Below are 20,861 nucleotides of genomic sequence, written 5' to 3'. Positions count from 1 at the left end.
AAAACGTTTGGCATGGGAGAAGGTGGGTTTCTACTAGATAGCACATCCAAAGTCAAAATTGGCAATAGCCCATCGTAAAAATGTATGAAAACAAAATGTAATTTTTGGTCTTAATTTGAGGTTAGCAATGTGGTTAAGGTTAGGTTTAAAATAAAATGTTAAGAATATAAATGGTCGAAATAGGCGTGGTTTATGACTTTCTGGCTGTGGTAACTAGTAACGACGGAGAAGGTGGAAGGAAGCACAAAAGCCAGCAGAACACTTCTTTATGATGGTCACTTCACTCAAGCGCTCTAAACCTAATCATGTCAGGCGAGAATAATGATCATTTCCCCCCGAAAAATTCCTTGATACGAAACCTTGAGTAACTTGAATGCATAACATATTTATAATAGGCCTACAATAGATTATCTCATACACAATTATTTGTGATAAACAAGGCCTGGTTATGAATTTTGAATTGAATACCAATTTAATTCTAACTAATCCTTATGACAACCATATTTATATATTTTTATCTATAATCATATTTAATGATTTCATATGCAATGGCTTCCAATTTTAAGATTCATATAAAACTACAGTTAGAGAAAATGTCCTCATGATTTCAACACATCGAAATCATCCTCTGAGGATATTTTCTTCCCCCCGGTGCTCGTGAATTGCGTAATATTCGTTAGGTTTAGAATATTTGGAATCTCATTTTGCCATTGAAATGTATAGCTTAAATGAATAAAGGATTGATTCAAATGCAACGACAATAACCACATTGCCCATTGTGTAACCAATTATGTTTGAGCAAATATTTTCAATCACTATTGAGTTGTTTGCCTTTTCCTGAATAATACACCTCATATGTAGTCAGAGAGCAATTTCGATGAGACAATTTAACGACATTTTTAAAAGGGTTGACTGACCACCTTTCTGTTGAGTATATTGGACTGGGTTATAGGGCGGTATGGGGCAGACGAGGTGAGGTCTACTCAGCCCCCAGAAATGTCACAACCCCCCTCCCCCCAAGCCTTTCAAATTCCCCGACTAAAACAGTGCAGAGTGAAAGGTCTGCCTGAAATTTGACATCAGAGGTCGGAACCGCAGTGCAGGGCAGAGTCCACCATTCCTCCTTGGCCCAACAACAACCCAGGCGGCAGGCCCACGTCTTCAGGGCGGGTACATGTGCCCGAAAGGCAAGCCTTTCTGTAACCTTTTACATGAACCTTCCTTTTGATCGAGACTGTTGCATCTACCTTATTCTATCCCTCGCCCGCTCAATGCTGTTATTTATCCACATATCGCACAAGACAATTCAATTTGACCATTCAACACTTTTACGCACGCACTTGACTTCGCATGCGTTCCCTTTATTTGATCTACACACTGTAAAACCAACGTTTTTAACAAATATGGAAATATTTTCCATATATCGTTACATTGTATTACATTTCATTGCGGTCATATAACCGTGTTAATAACGTTTTTTAGATAGGCCGAGGCTACATAATTTGAACACACCATTTTCAGTGTAAATATGCCTAAATAAAATGGACTGATAACTTTCTGGAATTAAGGCTCTAACATTACGTTGACCTCAAAGACGATTTAGGCCTGCATTTAAATCTACATTAGTTTTACTTCTCGATCGTGTTGCTCGATCTCTGCCTTGATCAAACGGTGGGTAGGGTGATTGGATGTGTCGGATTAGCGGGACATGACTGCAAAGAGGAGCCAGACAGGGCACATCACGCGCAAAACGGAGTTAAACCACATTACACCGACAACCATTTTATTATAGCACAGTTGTAGCCTAATTGAACATTTGTCTCCCTAATTATGTCCTTCTAAACCAGGTGACGCATGTATAGGCCTATGCGGGACAAGAAATTATGATCAAACTCTGGTCTTGGTGGCACGAAGGAAATGACAAAACGAAGAAGGAAAACAAGAGCGCGCCTCTGCCCATCTTCCTCAGAGCGTCACACGGCTTCATACCTCTGCATGGTTGAATTGGGATGATGACTGTAAAAGGATTTGTCTAATACTGTGCGCAAACAGCATGTACAGACTTATCCTCATGTTGTGCACAACTTACAGAGGAAATATGCGATGCCAACATCCTAATTGTTTATAAGCTAGGGCTTTGTGGAACTTTCAAAACACAGTTTCATGCTTTCAGAACATAGTTCGAGGACACAAAGTTTAGTTGAGAAAATATATATTTTAATGTGAGAATATTGTATCGGAATAACTCTTATATGTACCATCTGGAAACACAAAGCTGAAGTTAGTGCCATTTGAAGATACATGTTCTTTAATAATAAATTAATAGTGTTGATAATATTTAGTATGAGGAAAATGTCTTTCTGTTTTTTTTCCCTTCAGTTTTCCTTCAAAATCACTGAATCAAATGATTAGGTTTGCTATCAATGTTCCATAGGACCACTAAACAGAGTAGTCTCCACTCCTGTGCATGTGTTTGTGGCTATCTGTTACAATTACCTTCATCTTCACCAGCTCAGTTCCCCCCATAAAAATGACCAGAGGACAGATAAGACAATATGTATAGATCCATAGCATACATTACACCAGTCCTTCATTAGCATGTCAACAATATGCTGCATGTAAAACATTATACACTGATTATCAACATTATAGGCACGAATAAACAGATGTAGAAATATAAGAAAATTCTACATAAGACATTCGCTTGAAGAATAGCTCAGCTTTCGTCATATCTTTGGCATAGAATAGAATACGTTGTGGTGTCCACAGAACACGTGGATGGATGAGGTACTGTATATGAGGAGGAATTGCTGGATATCCAGAAGTCCCTCCAATGGCAAGAGATCGTCTTTCCTGATGCACAAAGGCATCAAAGGCACACATCAAAAGGGGTTCTCGAACCTCTCCTCGGGGACCCCCAGACGTTTCACAATGTTGTTGTAGCCCTGAACTAGCTCACTTGATTAGTTGACAAGTTGAATCTGAATCAGGTGTGCTAGTTCTGGAATACATCAAAACACATGGAATTGCCGGGGATACACGAGGAGAGGATTGAGAACCAATGCTGTACAACATTTCAACAACATTTCCACAACTATAAAACTATACAATTGTAAAGGTTTGTGCTGGAGCTTTGAGGGAGCATTGTCAGTTGGTTGGTGAGCAAGGCTTACATGTGGGATGTACACACGACACACTCCTTCAACAGTCACTCTCGCTCTCCTCTTTATTCTTTCTCCAGCTGCTTCCCTTGTCTTTTGGTATTAGGCCAGACATCCCCCTCTTTGACCATCTGGAAACCTCTACCTAGCAGAGGTAGCAGTCACATGACAGGGGGCCCAGTGTGTGGGCCAATCAGAGGAGGTCTGTGTGACAGACAGTGGTGATGTCTGTCACACGGCTGACCAGTCAGGACTCTCCTGTTACTCCAGCACTTCCTGGATGGAATGACCTCAATTTTTTTTTTAGAGAGATGCTTGTATGGATACGCACGCACGCACGCACGTACACACGCATGCACGCACACACACACACGTTAGTAAGCAAGGACACAAGTACACACACACACAGTCAGTGGTGGTGAGGGGTGGGTCTAGTTTCCCGTGTCTCTCACACACAGTCTGCTCAGCAGGATCTGCGAGTACACCTGGTTCACCGCTCCTCTCACGTGATAGGTGGAGGAGTTAGACCCCGCCCACTGGTCCTGGTGCTGCAGGGTGGGCTGATCACTGAACCCGGTTCCAGTTCCACTGGTTCTAGTTCCAGGTTCCTCGCCGTGTCGAAGAAGCTTCATCTTCCTGTGTAGCGGAGCCTTGGAGAACGACAGCTTTTCAACCTTCAAGGAACACAGCAAGGAGAACCACGTCAACACCTCACCTCTAACACAACATCTACCTACTGACATTATACTGTAACTAGGTAACTAGACCATGGCCAGAGCTTGTACTACCGGAGGCTAGCTAACGTTGCCTGGGGTGTCACGGAACAGAACAGAGCGCAAACCCATCGTCACAGTCTGGAGCTCCTTTAATATAAACCACACTGGAACAATCCAAGCCTGACCTAAATCCTGACATAACAGAAACCCTGTCCATCCCCTCAGAGGCTTGGGTTAGACATAACTACACTCATGGATCCCATACACCTTCTGGCTTCCTTATGGGAAATCCTGTTGTCACTTAAGACCCATATGAACTGGGAGGGGCGGGGGTATGGAGGGGGGCACATGCCCTCGTATATATGACCGTAACCACTTCACAAGTGCCCTGGGGCCCAGCTGCTACCAACGTGAAGCTTTACTGCCCAATAAAACCCGGCCTAACGGCTAATTACTGATTAACCGATCCATGGAACAATTTTATAGCTGAATTAAAACAAGTGACTGTTCTTTATAAAGGGAGCTGGAGAGGGGGCAGAAGGGGATTGTGTGTGTGTGTGTGTGTCTGTGTATGTGTGATACAGCAGTATTTCCTTCTAGAAAGCTCCCTGACATGGAGGGAGATTGTTTAATCAAGAGGGCATAAGAACCGATTTCCTCTGGGCCCAGAAAATGGCAGTTCAGCATTTGGATCTACCGTAGGGTTAAATCCCAGGATTATTTAAGCCCAAAGATTCCCTCCTGGTAAGTCGGCGTGGGCGCAAACAGTAATAGCAAGTATCCATAATGAAGTTATTTCAGATATTACAGTCGGAGAGGGAGTCCATGGGGAAAGAACTTGCTGTGGATCTAGCTGTGCTCCCTGGTCACTGAAGTTTAGGCAAACCATTAGTTATAATTGGTATCAATTACTGTATCCAGAGAGAAACATGCAATACCTGTGTTAAAGTGTTGGTAACATTGTGCTGTGATTTGAATAACTGACTAGGATGTAACCAAATCCTGAGAATGAATATTTACTGCGATAAACAAAGGTAACATGCTGAATTTCAATAAGGGTGGGGCCAGAACTTGGAGTGCTGTGTTTTAAAAAAAATTTTAGACGAGGGTGAAGGTGGGATGAGAGGGGTTACCTCGTGAAAATGGCAGGCGCACCGTCCCTGCAGGAACTCTTTGTAGCGGCCCATGGTGACACTGAATGTGTCTATGACCTCATACCCATAGTGCTTTGCGGCGGTGATGATGTTGCTGTTCTCTCTGTACAGCTCCTGTACTCCTCTCTGGGCAAGTTAAAGTAAGACAACAAAGAAGTAATCGCTACTCAACACAAGGAAAAACTATCTTAAAACACTCACAATGGGAGCCATAACATTTTTGTACAGTTCCCGGAGGCCCCTATTGCAACACGCCTGAAATATAACTGACCTTTGAATTGAATTAGTTGTATTGCTGTTGAACAGGTGCCCATTGCTGATGTTGGACCAGTCAGCATGTTGGAAGCCATGGACTATTAGCCAATAATGTTTTTTTTGTAGATAAATACACATGGCACGGGCAAAGGGCTATCCACCAGGTGACTAAGCACTGCCTTTTAAAAACTTTAACAGATAAGCAGTAATGTGAACAGCATGGAAAAATAATTAAGAGTGAAGAGAGAAGCTGAGGGGGAAAGAGAGAGAGAGAGGGGAAGAACGAGAGAGAGAGTGATAGAGAGAGAGAGAGAGAAACAGATCAGTCAAACAGAGAAAAGAGTAGAGGAGGAGACACCAAGAGGGAAACTGAACGCACACAAACAGGAGGATGGACCTACCAGTGAGAGAGAGCGGATGCCATCCACAGGGAGATGGAAGCCCATTCCCAGAGACTTCACCACCACCATGATATCCTGTAGCCCTTCCCTGGAGGAGAAAAATGGGTAATGAGGTCTATTCTTGGCCAGTGAATAGATTTAATTAAACAGTTGCTAATTCCTGAACGGTCAGGAAGGGAGTTTGCCACGAAATGTATGCATCAGTGGGTTTACCTCTCCAGCACTTCTCTCATGATCCTTAGGTGGTTGGTGTTGAGCCACTGGACACCTCCTGCCACCAGCACAGTCTGACGGGAGTTCTCCAGGGGTCGCGACCTTCGGAGGGGATCAAAGGTCAAAAAGACATTAGCTCGCCAGTAGGACTATGTCTATTGAACAGGCATAGGCACACATGCTGACAACGCACTACTGCTTTCTCTCTCACACACACACACACACACACACACACACACACACACACACACACACACACACACACACACACACACACACACACACACACACACACACACACACACACACACACACACACACACACACACACACACACACACACACACACACACACACACACACACACACACACACACACACACACACACACACCACCTGCTCAGCATATCCTTCAGTAGTCACATCCAAAGCAGAGTGCGGTCCCAGAGAGAGAGTCGTGGTTGGGAGACCTGCTGTGTTAAATTACACTGTGACACGACTCCTAACACATGACTCTTAAACGCAGCCCCCGGACCTTTGATCACAGCAACTGATTAAGGCTCCCTCTCCATATGTGGGGACAGGGCTTTGAGTGTTTATGGGAGCTAAGAGCCAAAATGGCTTCTGCATACATATGGTTTCTTGATGCCAATCTAACAGCTGATGAGTAGACTGCAGTGATTACAGGACATACTGTAGTGCAGCAGGGGCGGTAACGCCCACTCTCATCCATCCACCCACACAGACTCCCCCTCTCCTTCACCTCAGTATGAGCTGCTCCAGGGCCCTCTGGAAGGTGGGTCTGTGGCTCTGCTCCAGCCAGAACTGGGGGTAGTAGGAGTAGGAGACGTGTGTGTGTCCCTGATTGACGTTGCGATAGACCAGGCTGTCGTGGGCCTTGCCCCAGTCCTCCAGACTAGAGTTGACCCGCTCCATCAGGAAGTACATCATCCCCCGGTTAGTGGAGTCACCTATGAACATTACCTGTGTGGCAAGAATAATGGTTTTGACTTGACAGGATCGCGAACACCTGGGTTGTATTCATTAGGGCACACCGTAGAAAAACGTACCAAAGTCTTTTGGAGCAGAAAATGAAATTAACATTTCTTATTGGACAAGTTAATTTAGTCCCTCCCCGTTTCAGCCCATTTCTTTGGTTTCCTGCCTAATGAGTATGGCCCCAGTTTTCATTGAATTTGCACTTCAAAATGATTTCATTGTAGTTGACTGGCATGTACTTCAATATATAACTGCTGACCTTTATGGCTGACTGCAGCATTGCCAAAATGTGAACACATGAAAGGCAAATCCCACTAGGCACACTGGTTGAATCAACCAGTGGAAGAGTGGAAGAGACGTTGAATTGACATCTGTGCCCAGTGGGATGCTTCTATTGCGACCAATCCACTTAACACAATATGACATATCAAAAGTGTCCAAGTCAGTTTCCAGCTAAGCCAATCAGAGTGTGTGAAAGAGCCTTTTCAAACACAGAACAGAGCCAAAACAGATGGACTGTAGTTTAGGTGGCAAACATCTCATCTTTGTGAAAAGCTTCTGATTGTCCAAATCTGTTGATGAGAAAATGGGGAAGTCCAGAGAAACGTAACAAACACGACATCTGGAGCAAACTGATGTAACTCGTGAGCTAAAGTGGCTAAAACCCCACAGTGACCTCTGACCTGGAAGTAACTGGCAAGTCTTTCACAAACTACCCACATTCACCAGAGACAGCTTTCATTAAACCACTATCCACATTCCCTAGAGAGATTTGACTAAGCCTATAGAAAGCCCTAGGACTGTAATACCTATTATGGCTCTAAGGCAGTGTTATTCAAAGCCTGGGTCGCAAACTGCAGTGGGGTCGCCAAAATGTTTTTGTTTTTTAGGAACAATAATTAAGAGTACAGATTGTTGTATGGGGCAATACACAAACATTTTTGAGAATGATAATTTGAACGATGCAATTTTATTGAGTAAATGTGTTTATTGGTTTCCTTTCATTTTGATAAAATATGAAAATGCAATGAATCAAAGGTTATTTTGTTGATGCAAAAATCTAAATTGACCAATTTTAAGGTTGTGTCATTAGATTTGGGGTGGGAGCGCAATAAATTATTGGGAAAGAATTGGGGTCCCCAGAAATTCTGCCAGACAAAATGGGGTCCCCTGAAATTCTGCCAGACAAAATGAGGGCCCCAGAAATTCTGCCAGACAAAATGGAGTCCCCGCTAAAAAACTTTAAATAAGATATATACCTATTAAGCCTTATATATTTCCCGGGTTGGTTTAATGGCTTTAAGTCCCTGAGGGCCGCTCCGTACTGTGACACTAGTGCAGCAAACTACATGCCCTCCCATTAGCATTACTGGAGGATTTGAACTAAAGGCTAAGACTTTAGTTCATACAGTTTTCTGCTTCTGTCCCTCCACCATTCATCCTGTCCTCAGCTCTGCCAACCCCTGCTGGGTTTACAGACCTATTCATACAGCGTCACATAAACCCCACTCTCTCACCTCAGAGGCATCATACCATAGCCTACCTCATCTACACTCTCCACCTGGCTTCAATGAGAGGGAGAGAGCGAGAGAGAAAAAGAAAAACAGATGTTTGAGGGATGGCTTAGCCATCAAATTAACTCACTAGGGAAATGTGCTAGACACTGCCTTGTCTTGTTACCTTACATGATCATCTCTGGTCCATCTTTAGACCAGATGCATGCTGGTTAGCGTAGTCTTAACACACATATCTGCCCACACCTTTCTCACACAGTGCTGACCAAGCACACTCTAAAGAGCCTGACCAGTACAGCTGGCTTCCATATCATTATGTTATCCCCTGTGCAATATCTCTCACAAACATAGACATAGTGTGTGTGTGTGTGTGTGTGCACATGCGAAAGTTTTATGCATGTGGAAAATATTATCACTCTCACTGAATCTGTCGGCGCTGCTGTCTGTCTGGATCCATGTGTCGTCTTTTATGACTCAGCTGGAGGGCCTTGTTAGCGCCTAGTTAGCACCCAGTTAGCGCCCGCTGCTAACCAGCCCCACCTACCTCCCGCTTTTGGGGAACAAGCTCATTTCTAATCTGTACTGTTAGTAGATTGTGGGACAGTAACCTGAGCAGAGAGCTAGCTAGGGACATGAGAGCAGTGCCTGAACTCAGGTCATGGACTATGGACATACACTGCTTGTCGAACATCTCATTCCAAAATCATGGGCATTAATATGGAGTTGGTCCCCCCTTTGCTGCTATAACAGCCTCTTCTGGGAAGGCTTGCCACTAGATGTTGGAACATTGCTGTGGGGACTTGCTTCCATTCAGCCACAAGAGCATTAGTGAGGTTAAGGAATGATGTTGGGTGATTAGGCCTGGCTCGAAGTCGGCGTTCAAATTCATTCCAAAGGTGTTTGATGGGGTTGAGATCAGGGCTCTGTGCAGGCCAGTCAAGTTCTTTGACACTGCTCTGGACAAACCATTCTGTATGGACCTAGTTTTGTGCACGGGGGCATTGTCATGCTGAAACAGGAAAGGGCCTCCTCCAAACTGTTGCCACAAAGTTAGAATCACAGACTCGTCTAGAATGTCATTGTATGCTGTAGCGAGAACAGAGAACAAGTTTCCACTGCTCCAGAGTCGAATGGCGGCGAGCTTTACACCACTCCAGCCAACGCTTGGTATTGTGCATGGTGATCTTAGACTAGTGTGCGGCTACTCGGCCATGAAGTGGTGTACTTTTGGCCATGTAGTGTATGTGATTGTGTCTCAGTGTAAACAAGGTATGACATGATTGTTCTTTTCTCAAAAAAAAAAGTTTTGGGGCTTAGTTGTGGTCAATTTGCAGTTAAAAAAATTATTATAATTATGTTCTGGCCCCACGACCATCCACCTTGACAAAAATCACCCCACTGATGAATTTAGTTGCCTGTCTTAGGGCTTACCTTCCTGTGCATCATGCAGTCCTGCAGCTGGGGGAGGTCCAGCAAGGGGTGGTAACAGCCCTCGGGTTGCCAGACAACCTCTCTCCAGTCACAGGTCCGGTTGTCGGCACAGCTGAGGCAAGGAACCACCCAACGACCTGGGGAGAGAAAAAGAGAGGGAAGGAAAGAAATGAAGAGAGAAGGACAGGCAATCAGACAACCAGAAGTGAATGAAGTGGTTAATTGTTCCTGCTCCAAAAAACACATCTATATTCATAAATAAACTATTTCCATTAACAAAATCTAGACAGACTTTTCACAACTCTCACACATTGTGAGAGTTATAATTCTTCACAGACACGTCACATTGCTCTCCCTGCTGACATTTATTCTCTGCCCTGCAGGGTGGGATATTGGATTTAATAGCTGAGTTTAACCTCTGACCTTTTGCACTTCAATCAAAGGGCAGAGTGTGTTGGCCGCTTAAATCAGCCTTGTACAGATACACACACAGCAGGGTTTCATATGGACATCTGGGCACGTATGCATAATATTTCAGAGCGATGAGAATTATTTCTAAGTAGAACATTTCTGAGGATCCTGTAGTGAAATAATTTTTCTGACAGTAATTCATAAAGCCTTTCAGCTATGTAGGAAATGTAATCTATAAAAACAATGTGAAGTGATATCTTTGATGGGGGACAGACCTGGTACATCCCCAGAGATGCAGGGCTGATTTGGGGCCTGGGGCTCGCCTGGAGAGAGTGGCCCAGGGAGTGGCTCCAAACCACAGGGCTGATCTGGTTGCACCACCAGGCCACAGTCCTGCGTAGACACAGGGTGAGAGAGAGAGATGAGATTATGAGGAATGGTCCATTGTACTGGGAGGCTGAGGGAACTCCATGTTGAGATGATGTTGTAGTCTAGTATCCATTCAGTGCTATTGTTGTGGTTTCCATTCAGTGCTATTGTTCTAGTATCCATTCAGTGCTATCGTTCTAGTATCCATTCAGTGCTATCGTTCTAGAATCCATTCAGTGCTATTATTCCAGAATCCATTCAGTGCTATTGTTGTGGTTTCCATTCAGTGCTATCGTTCTAGTATCCATTCAATGCTATTGTTCTAGTATCCATTCAGTGCTATTATTCCAGTATCCATTCAGTGCTATTGTTGTGGTTTCTATTCAGTGCTATTGTTCTAGTATCCATTCAGTGCTATTGTTCTAGTATCCATTCAGTGCTATTGTTCTAGTATCCATTCAGTGCTATTGTTCTAGAACCCATTCAGTGCTATTATTCCAGTATCCATTCAGTGCTATTGTTGTGGTTTCCATTCAGAGCTATTGTTGTGGTTTCCATTCAGTGCTATTGTTCTAGTATCCATTCAGTGCTATCGTTCTAGTATCCATTCAGTGCTATTGTTCTAGTATCCATTCAGTGCTATTGTTCTATTATCCATTCAGTGTTATTGTTCTAGTATCCATGTTGTCACAATGAAACACAGTAACGCAAATGGAAGGTTGGGGTAGATTTATGACCATATGAATTCAACAATTCAACTCATCTGACCATTTATGCAACCATATAGACGATGGAAATCTCCATTGTCAAAGGCTTTCATAGCTGTAGTTGTGTACTGATAGGAATGATCATGTTTTCCCCTCTCTGTTTGAGTTATGGGAGGCAGTTACTGTAAAACCAGTCTCCGACCACTGAGTCATCCCTGTCTCAATTTTTATTTTATTTAACCCGTAATTACCAGGTAATGGTAATGACCTTTCTGCCATTACCTCACTCACTGTGTTTCCATCTCTCTTTGGGCCCTCTCTTTTCTCACAATCTTTCACTTCTTTACTCAGCTCATTTCTCTCCATCACTCCCTTCCTTCTCTCTTCCCTTCGGTATTAGAGAGCTTGGCGGTGGGTGCTGTGTCCCTCTCCTTGAGGTTGGTGGTGGTGGTGGGGGTTCAAATGGTTGGAGGTGAGGGGCCAGAGGTCAAACAAACCTAACCAGATGAATGACAGCGGCCGGGAAGCTACGTATCGCAGGGGCCCCCGTGGGAGCCGCCCGACCGTCTGGCCCTGAGTACAGAGACACTGCCAGGCCCTGAGTACAGAGACACTGCCAGGCCCCTCCTCTTATATCGGGCTTGCGGCGCGACTGAACCTCACACACACACACATAGATGCCCCCCCCCATACACACACTTACACACATACACTTCCCCTTTCAAAAGGGCCATGAAGAAACTGAACCTCACACACACACCCACCCACCCAACCTCCCTCTGAGGGTCTTCAGTTCACACGTCCACACCACATTCCCCACGGCTCCGACGCAGCTCTCAACAAAGTGCCACAAGACAACTTAACAGGGATTTTCTTGTTCGTACCTGTGCACAGTGTACACGCCACAAACACAGAGGCCCTGGGGTCTGATGGAGCCGCCTGGGGCCACGGCCCAACCGCCGTTATGGAGGAAACGCACCGCGGCCACCTTTCATCCTTCCCTCCATCCCTCTTCTTAAAACGGACCGGAGAGTCTTGCTGCCACGTAAAAAAGATCTGTATATACAGTATATATATTTTCTCTGCCCTTTCTCAATCTTTTTCCCTCTCTTTCCCTCAACCCCCCCTCTTTCTTTTACAGTGGCAGGTACGCATATAGACCAGCATTTATCTGATGTCAAGTTCTCTTCCCCCCCCCCCCCTTAAAAATAATTCTCCAACAGGGAGCTTTAATAGCATACCCCGACACCAGCCCTCAGTGAAAACCCCTGATTCATGGACCATCAATTCTCAGCCAGGCTCCCCAATAGGACTCTCCTAACGTCACATTCGGTTAATAAAGTGCTGAAAACCAAGAGATGGTTTGTGGCCACCGAGGGATTAGAGAGCAGTACTTCAGAGGAGAATGTAGTGTGTGTGTGTGGGGGGGTGGGGGGGTTACTTGGTTATAAGGGTCTGAGTCCAACACTACAGTAATCTGCATTGATCAAAGAGCTATGCTAACCAACCTCGATACAAGGGAGTGCTAATCCCCGACACACACACACACACACACACACACACACACACACACACACACACACACACACACACACACACAGCTAATCCAACCGTGCTCTCCATTAGATCATAGCTGCTTGTCTCTGTGCCAAGTGGCCTTGTTAAGACACCACTACCTGCTTTTGTTGGAGCAGACACAAAGGCTGGTCAATCTACCAACTCCAATCCTCCAGGACCAAAAGGACCCTACTCATTAGAGAAGCCAGCTTAGTAGGAAGACAAGTAGGGGTTGAGATCGGAACAAAAAGTTAATTGAGGGAAAAAGGAATAACACACAAAATAATAAATATTTGGGGATATAATAAATATTTGGTGAATTATATGTCTCAAAAGGGTATCAAGCTTTTCCTGTCAATGCGTCAACAGTAGGGCAGGAATGCCAGCTGAATCTGGCAAGCAGAGAAGGAGCTCGGATAACGCTCGGCTTGAGAAGTAGTAGCACAAGGGAAACACACCCAGGCATAGGAGTGTACAAACACACACTCCAAAAATCACTCCTCTGAAGATAGGCTCGGTCTAATCCTGAATACATCAAGACAACTGTATAAAACAATAAAGCTAGGGGAAATCTCTTTCACCTCAGTCTTGATGCCGGGTCTCCCAGTGGTTGTTGGCTGCTGTTGAGACGACAGGCCAATCCCTAGAAAGACTGCTGAAATACACTGTACGTTCTGACAACAACGCAACAGAGCTCTAGAGTTCCTTCAGGGCAGTTATACTGTAAAGCGCTGGATTCCTCTCCTCAGAGAGTCAATTTTATGGTTATAGGAGAGCTTCTGACTCCCAAAGAACAAAGTGGAAATAAAATAAATGAACCAGTAAAAAGTGTTGTAAATATCATCGTGGAAATACAATAGAAATACCAGCCTTGAGCAAAATAACTCTTAGGCTTTACCGGTTTCATTGATCAGTAAAGATCTTCAGAGTAAATGCAATACAGTATATATATGTCACACCCTGGTCAAAGTATTTTGTGTTTATCTTTATTTATTTGGTCAGGCCAGGGTGTGGCATGGGTTTTTGTATGTGGTGTGTTTGTATGGGGATTGTAGCTAGTGGGGTGTTCTAGCTAAGTCTATGGCTGTCTGAAGTGGTTCTCAATCAGAGGCAGGTGTTTATCGTTGTCTCTGATTGGGAACCATATTTAGGCAGCCATATTCTTTGAGTTTGTCGTGGGTGATTGTCCTTAGTGTCCTGATGTCATTGTTCCTGTCTATGTGTTTTCACCAGATAGGCTGTTTAGGTTTTCGTTACGTTTATTGTTTTTGTAGTGTTTGTGTTTAGTGTGGTTTTTCATTAAACATGAATCGCAATCTACACGCTGCATTTTGGTCCGACTCTCCTTCTCACGAAGAAAACCGTTACAGAATCACCCACCACAAAGGGACCAAGCAGCGTGTCAACAGGCAGGAACAGCCCAAAGTGGAGTACAGTATGGACTATACTTCTTGGGAGGAGATAGACAGGTGGGCGATCGACCCAGGGAGAGTGCCGGAGCCCGCCTGGGATTCGATGGAGCAGTGCGCGGAAGGATATAGGAGAATGGAGTTTGCGAAGCAAGCAAGGCGGCGCGGACGGAGGCCCCATAGTCAGCCCCAAAAATTTCTTGGGGGGGGGCTCAGGGAGAGTGTGGCAGAGTCAGGAGCCAGACCTGAGCCAACTCTCCCTGTTTATCGTGAGGAGCCAAGGAGGAGACCAGAGCCGGTGTTGGAGGTGAGCGAAACAGAGACTGTGAAGGAGTTAATGGGGAAATTGGAGGAGAGAGAAATGAGGGAGTTGCTATGTTGGTGTTTTAAACATGGAATTCGCCCGACGGAGCGTGTCGGGGATTTGATGGCACCTGGGTCAGCGCTCCATACTCGTCCTGAGGTGCGTGTTAGTCGGCTGGTTAAGATGGTGCCAGTCTCACGTACCAGGCCTCCTGTGCACCTCCCTAGCCTTGCACGTCCTGTGCCAGCACCGCTCTCAAGATCTCCAGTACGCCTTCACGGTCTAACCCATCCTGTGCCACCTCCACACCCCAGCCCTCCGGTAGCAGCTCCCCGCACCAGGCTTCCTGTGCGTGTCCTCGGCCCAGTACCACCAGTGCCAGCACCACGCATCAGGCCTACAGTGCGCCTCGCCTGTCCAGCGCTGTCGGAGCCCTCCTCCTCTCCAGCGCTGTCGGAGTCTCCCGCCTGTTTAGCGCTGTTAGAGCCTTCCTTCTCTACAGCGCTGCCAGAGTCTCCCGCCTGTTCAGAGCTGCCAGTTAGCATAGAGCTGCCAGTTAGCATAGAGCTGCCAGTTAGCATAGAGCTGCCAGTTAGCATAGAGCTGCCAGTCTGCAAGGAGCTGCCAGTCTGCAAGGAGCTGCCAGTCTGCAAGGAGCTGCCAGTCTGCATAGAGCTGCCAGTCTGTAAGGAGCTGCCAGTCTGCAAGGAGCCGCCAGAGCTGCCTGTCTGCAGGATGCCGCCAAAGCTGCCAGTCTGCAAGGAGCCGCCAGAGCTGCCAGTCTGCAAGGAGCCGCCAGAGCTGCCAGTCTGCAAGGAGCCACCAGAGCTGCCAGTCAGCATGGAGCAGCCAGGGCCGCCAGTCAGCATGGAGCAGCCAGGGCCGCCAGTCAGCATGGAGCAGCCAGTCAGCATGGAGCAGCCAGTCAGCATGGAGCAGCCAAAGCAGCCAGTCAGCATGGAGCAGCCAGAGCTGCCAGTCAGCATGGAGCAGCCAGTCAGCATGGAGCAGCCAGAGCTGCCAGTCAGCATGGAGCTGCCAGTCAGCATGGAGCAGCCAGAGCTGCCAGTCAGCATGGAGCAGCCAGTCAGCATGGAGCAGCCAGAGCTGCCAGTCAGCATGGAGCAGCCAGAGCTGCCAGTCAGCATGGAGCAGCCAGTCAGCATGGAGCAGCCAGAGCTGCCAGTCATCATGGAGCAGCCAGTCAGCATGGAGCAGCCAGATCTGCCAGTCGACCAGACTCTCCCAGATCTGCCAGTCGACCAGACTCTCCCAGATCTGCCAGTCGACCAGACTCTTCCAGATCTGCCAGTCGACCAGACTCTTCCAGATCTGCCAGTCGACCAGACTCTTCCAGATCTGCCAGTCGACCAGACTCTCCCAGATCTGCCAGTCGACCAGACTCTCCCAGATCTGCCAGTCGACCAGACTCTCCCAGATCTGCCAGTCGACCAGACTCTTCCAGATCTGCCAGTCGACCAGACTCTTCCAGATCTGCCAGTCGACCAGACTCTTCCAGATCTGCCAGTCGACCAGACTCTTCCAGATCTGCCAGTCGACCAGACTCTTCCAGATCTGCCAGTCGACCAGACTCTTCCAGATCTGCCAGTCGACCAGACTCTTCCAGTCAGCCAGGATCTGCCAGTCAGCCAGGATCTGCCGAAACCGCCAGCCAGCCAGGATCTGGTAGATTCGTCAACCTGCCTGAGCTTCCTCTCACTCCTGAGCTTCCTCTCACTCCTGAGCTTCCTCTCACTCCTGAGCTTCCTCTCACTCCTGAGCTTCCTCTCACTCCTGAGCTTCCCCTCAGTCCCGAGCTGCCTCAGTCCCGAGCTGCCCCTCAGTCCCGATCTGCTCCTCAGTCCAGTGGGGTTCTGGGTGAGGACTACTAGGCCATGGTCGGCGGCGAGGGTGGACTATCCAGGGACGCGAGGAGAAGGGACTAAGATATTGATTGAGTGGGGTCCACGTCCCGCGCCGGAGCCGCCACCATGGACAGACGCCCACCCGGACCCTCCCTATTGTTTTGAGGTGCGTTCGGGAGTCCGCACCTTAGGGGGGGGGTTCTGTCACACCCTGGTCAAAGTATTTTGTGTTTATCTTTATTTATTTGGTCAGGCCAGGGTGTGGCATGGGTTTTTGTATGTGGTGTGTTTGTATGGGGATTGTAGCTAGTGGGGTGTTCTAGCTAAGTCTATGGCTGTCTGAAGTGGTTCTCAATCAGAGGCAGGTGTTTATCGTTGTCTCTGATTGGGAACCATATTTAGGCAGCCATATTCTTTGAGTTTGTCGTGGGTGATTGTCCTTAGTGTCCTGATGTCATTGTTCCTGTCTATGTGTTTTCACCAGATAGGCTGTTTAGGTTTTCGTTACGTTTATTGTTTTTGTAGTGTTTGTGTTTAGTGTGGTTTTTCATTAAACATGAATCGCAATCTACACGCTGCATTTTGGTCCGACTCTCCTTCTCACGAAGAAAACCGTTACAATATAATAATGAGAGAGACATTCCGAGGTAACAATTTATAATCTGCAACGTTATTAAAGTCCGTTTTTAGGTGGTTGACACAACCTATTGTGACAGCTTGAACAGCCACCTTAAAAGCTGGAGTCCTTATGGTGAAACCGCCATGTCCGTTTGTGATACTACAACAACAAAAGAAGTTACCGCAAACAACCACCACTGTTTCTCCCCCTCTGACGTCGTCGCACACTATGTACTGCCATTTCTTTGTACCATGCTGCGCGACGCTCCTCAGTACGTCAACAAAAACAGTGACAACGGGTGTGGGGCGGCCTGTGACCCTATTTCCCCCTAATGCAGATTCCATCTGAGGCCCTTTATGCTCATACCCTTATACGGGTTGAAAATGGCACATTCGGGCACTGATAAGCGCCTAAATTGGAACGCAGTGGCTGTACAGTAACATGCTATAAATGACTTCAGACCTCAGGCTCTGCGCTTCACAGCGCTGTATGGGTTTTGACTGACAGCCATTCTGAACTTGAGCACAGCGCGCGACAAGAGGTTCCCCCCCATCCCTCCTGCTAATTGGGCAACTCTTGCCAAAATGTTGTCGTCTGAGTGAGGGAAATGCTGTAAATTAAGAGGACTCATTGTATTTTGAAAGACGTTGAGGATTATAATAAATACCGATTTAATGTCATACAAGCAAGCCAAACACCTGTGGGCCGTTTTTAGGTGGCGTATACAACAACAGTAATTGTGTGATGGAGGGGATGGAGGGCAGTGTTCCAAACAAAACAACCAAACAACAAGTGTGCTTGCTCTAGTTCCTCAAAGGCACAGCTAGGAGAGATTTTTAAAAAAAGCACCTTATAGTTGAAGACTCTTCTTTGAGATAAAAGTGTATTGAAATGACTTAGGAACTGTGCACACGTTGAAGAGGTGTGTGTCCACTTGGAGACACCAGTTAGTCCTCTCACTCAAACCCATGTCGTTTTTTTTTGTCTTATGTTGCATCTACCCCACGTTACTGAATGTATCCAGAGTGTTTTCAGATTTTGTTAATCAATAAATGTGTCCAAATTACAGTAAATGTAAAATGCACATACAATCAACAGTGAAATGTTTGGATTCAGTCTTGGTGAACTGTTGTGTCCTCAATGTTGGTCTAATCACTTTCCCACAACCTCAAACCTGATCCCTTTCAATTCATATGCTTTTCATATTTCTCCTCTAAGAAACATTTCAATGTAGGCCTATCCATATAGGCCAATTCCCACGAGTGTAAAGGGTTAAAGAGCATTTCATATAATCTGTCATCAATAGGATTTGATCAGATGCTATTAGGTTGTAATCCTGTCTGTCACGCTTGGGGCTAAACCCTCGATTTTCCATAGGTCTTTCTGGGCTCCCCACCATATCCCAACAACAGAAGGAAAACACTAAATGGCCACGTACACGTAGACAAGTATTCTCTGGCAGACTAGTTGTTTTCTTGCCCTAAAAACTGCACAACATCCATTTTTGTCAAATCGTGTGTATTGTATTGGCTTTTGTTATTCGTTTCTTGTGAGAGAGGGGGAAAGAACGAAAGGGCAGAGTATTTTCTGGCTAGAACACTGTTTTCACTTCTACCCGAGTTGAAGTATATACGCCATGCATTTCATAAATGTTGACATGTTAACAAGACTGCTGCCTGCGATCTGAGGAAATGTTATTTTAGTTCTTGTGGGAAAATTACATTTTACTCTCTGGTGTGGGAATGAATGGGAGGAGGGAGTTAGGGAGGACGAGTGAAAGAGTGGAATATTCAACCCATTAGAGAATGACACACACACACATCCCTGTATTGCTTACTACTTCCCTAAGCATGCATCTGATCAAACCAGCCTCTCTGATGCACCGTAGCCCTCACAAACCATTGGCTGTCCAATCAAAATGAATCACTGGTCACTATGTAACTGTTGAACACGGACATGGTCTTGAAGACATAAACAACCCTTGTTAGAGTGACATTGATTAGACCATAGGGATAGACCATAAACCATGGAATGGGTTCCCCTTCAGTCATTACATCACCAAGTCATTATTGCAGACAGATACAGTGACCAAGAACCACACCGCAGAATGTGGGAGGATGCAGGTTCCACTAGGTTCCCTCCAGGGCCCTGGGTGTTCATGTCTACCACCCTCTGAGCTTCCCAGATGTCTTCTGATCGCACTCCCAGTGGTCCAAGCGGAAGAGAGGAATCCTACCGCCAGTCACGCATGGAAGAGGACTATCAAAGAATTATGGGATGAATATAAACAAGTTTGTCATATCATGTGATTGTAATGACAGGGAAAATTGCTGTGGGACATGGTAGAGAAAAAGCCGGACTTCTGAGAAGTTTGTTGTGTGTACACCAGTCTCCAGCCACTCTAAACATCAAAGTAGAGCTTATAAAAATGTCTAGCAATATCCAAAAGGAGATACGGGATATTGCATGAATAGGGCTATACGATTAGGAGATCATCACACACACACACACACACACACACACACACACACACACACGCACACAGCAGTATAACAGTCTTTCAGAATGCACACGGTCAGCCATCAGATAAGAGTTCCTTATTACACACAGAGGAAATGAGAAGAGTTCTGAACTGACAGCTCTAACGCTCAGACCTCTACCCCAGAACCACAGAGGAGCCGCCGCAACATGATACACACACACAAACACACATTTATTACCACACACACATCCTTATCAATCAGTGACCCTCTAACTCACATACATACGCGCACACACACACACACACACACACACACACACACACACACACACACACACACACACACACACACATCTCCTGCTTTCCTCCTCTCATCAAGGTGCAGAGTGTGTGTGTGTGTATCATGTTGCGACAGCTCCTCTGGGTCTCAATGGGCTTTTCCTGGTTAATTAAAGGTTCAATAAAAAATACAAGCGAGTAATAACTGTACAATGCGTCACACTGGAACGTATGAACAAACGTATACAACAAAATCATGATAGAAGACATGAAGACCTTTTGGTAGGAAGTCCCATGATGGCACTATGAAGTACATGAGACAGAGTGCCAAGTCAAAAAGGGGAAAGAAACCCAGCCAGATCCCTGAGAAAACAATGGTCAGCCAATCTGGAATGTGTCTGCCACACAGCGATATCCACACGGCCAAATGTTCAATCACTTGCAGCTCACAAGGACTTTCCCAGCCTTTCAGAGCAGCCAGTGTAAGATATGTACACAGATTCCTACAAGTACAATCACAATTGCGCCAGAATGTTGCGGATTTTAATTCATGAAATTTCACGGGGGATAAAAAAAAAAACTGTTTCAATTCCATGCATTCTGTTTCTGTGGGAAAACAATGACTTCCCCAACTAGGTTATTCATCTATATCCATTCCCAACTCTCAGCCTGAAAGCGCCTTGTTCATGGAGGAACTTTGAACCATCAGAGCCACCATTAGGAGACTTTACTACCAATCACATAATACATATAATGACGGTGTGGTCATTTCAAGTACGTTTTAACCATACAGTCCTTCCTCCACATCCACAACCATGATGTAACCTGGCAACAGAGTGACCTCTGGAAACCGCAGGCTGAGATGACCAGTCCCTATGACCGTGTAAAGATCATCAGAGCATGAGTAGCTAAAGCTAATATGAGAGTTAGCTGCAAACACTAGCCCGTACTAAGTGAAATGGAGCCATGAGAGCGCTATAGATCCACTGCAGTGAGGACCAGAACTGGAGAACCT

The 20,861-nt window shown here is 45.9% G+C and overlaps 1 protein-coding gene across 3 annotated transcripts in view; it reads right to left on the bottom strand.

The window, feature by feature from the left end:
• Positions 1–2,195: 2,195 nt before the first annotated feature.
• The window catches only part of cped1 (cadherin-like and PC-esterase domain containing 1), an 80,992-nt gene continuing 62,326 nt past the window's right edge, over positions 2,196–20,861 (bottom strand). For all 3 annotated transcript variants that reach the window (XR_016490214.1, XR_016490213.1, XM_036957503.2), the window contains 7 exons: positions 10,531–10,648; positions 9,845–9,981; positions 6,664–6,884; positions 5,901–6,002; positions 5,688–5,775; positions 5,011–5,157; positions 2,196–3,835 (listed from right to left, as the gene is read on the bottom strand). Coding sequence is in view for 1 of the 3 variants with exons in the window: in XM_036957503.2 (XP_036813398.2) it covers positions 3,593–3,835; positions 5,011–5,157; positions 5,688–5,775; positions 5,901–6,002; positions 6,664–6,884; positions 9,845–9,981; positions 10,531–10,648 (1,056 nt within the window). In the remaining 2 variants the exon portion in view is untranslated. The remainder of the gene's footprint in view (positions 3,836–5,010; positions 5,158–5,687; positions 5,776–5,900; positions 6,003–6,663; positions 6,885–9,844; positions 9,982–10,530; positions 10,649–20,861) is intronic.

The sequence above is a fragment of the Oncorhynchus mykiss genome, chromosome 21 (genome assembly GCF_057628025.1).
Source record: "Oncorhynchus mykiss isolate SJ-2025 chromosome 21, ASM5762802v1, whole genome shotgun sequence".
Classification (NCBI taxonomy): Eukaryota; Metazoa; Chordata; class Actinopteri; order Salmoniformes; family Salmonidae; genus Oncorhynchus; species Oncorhynchus mykiss.
This window is presented reverse-complemented; position numbering and strand designations above follow the sequence as displayed.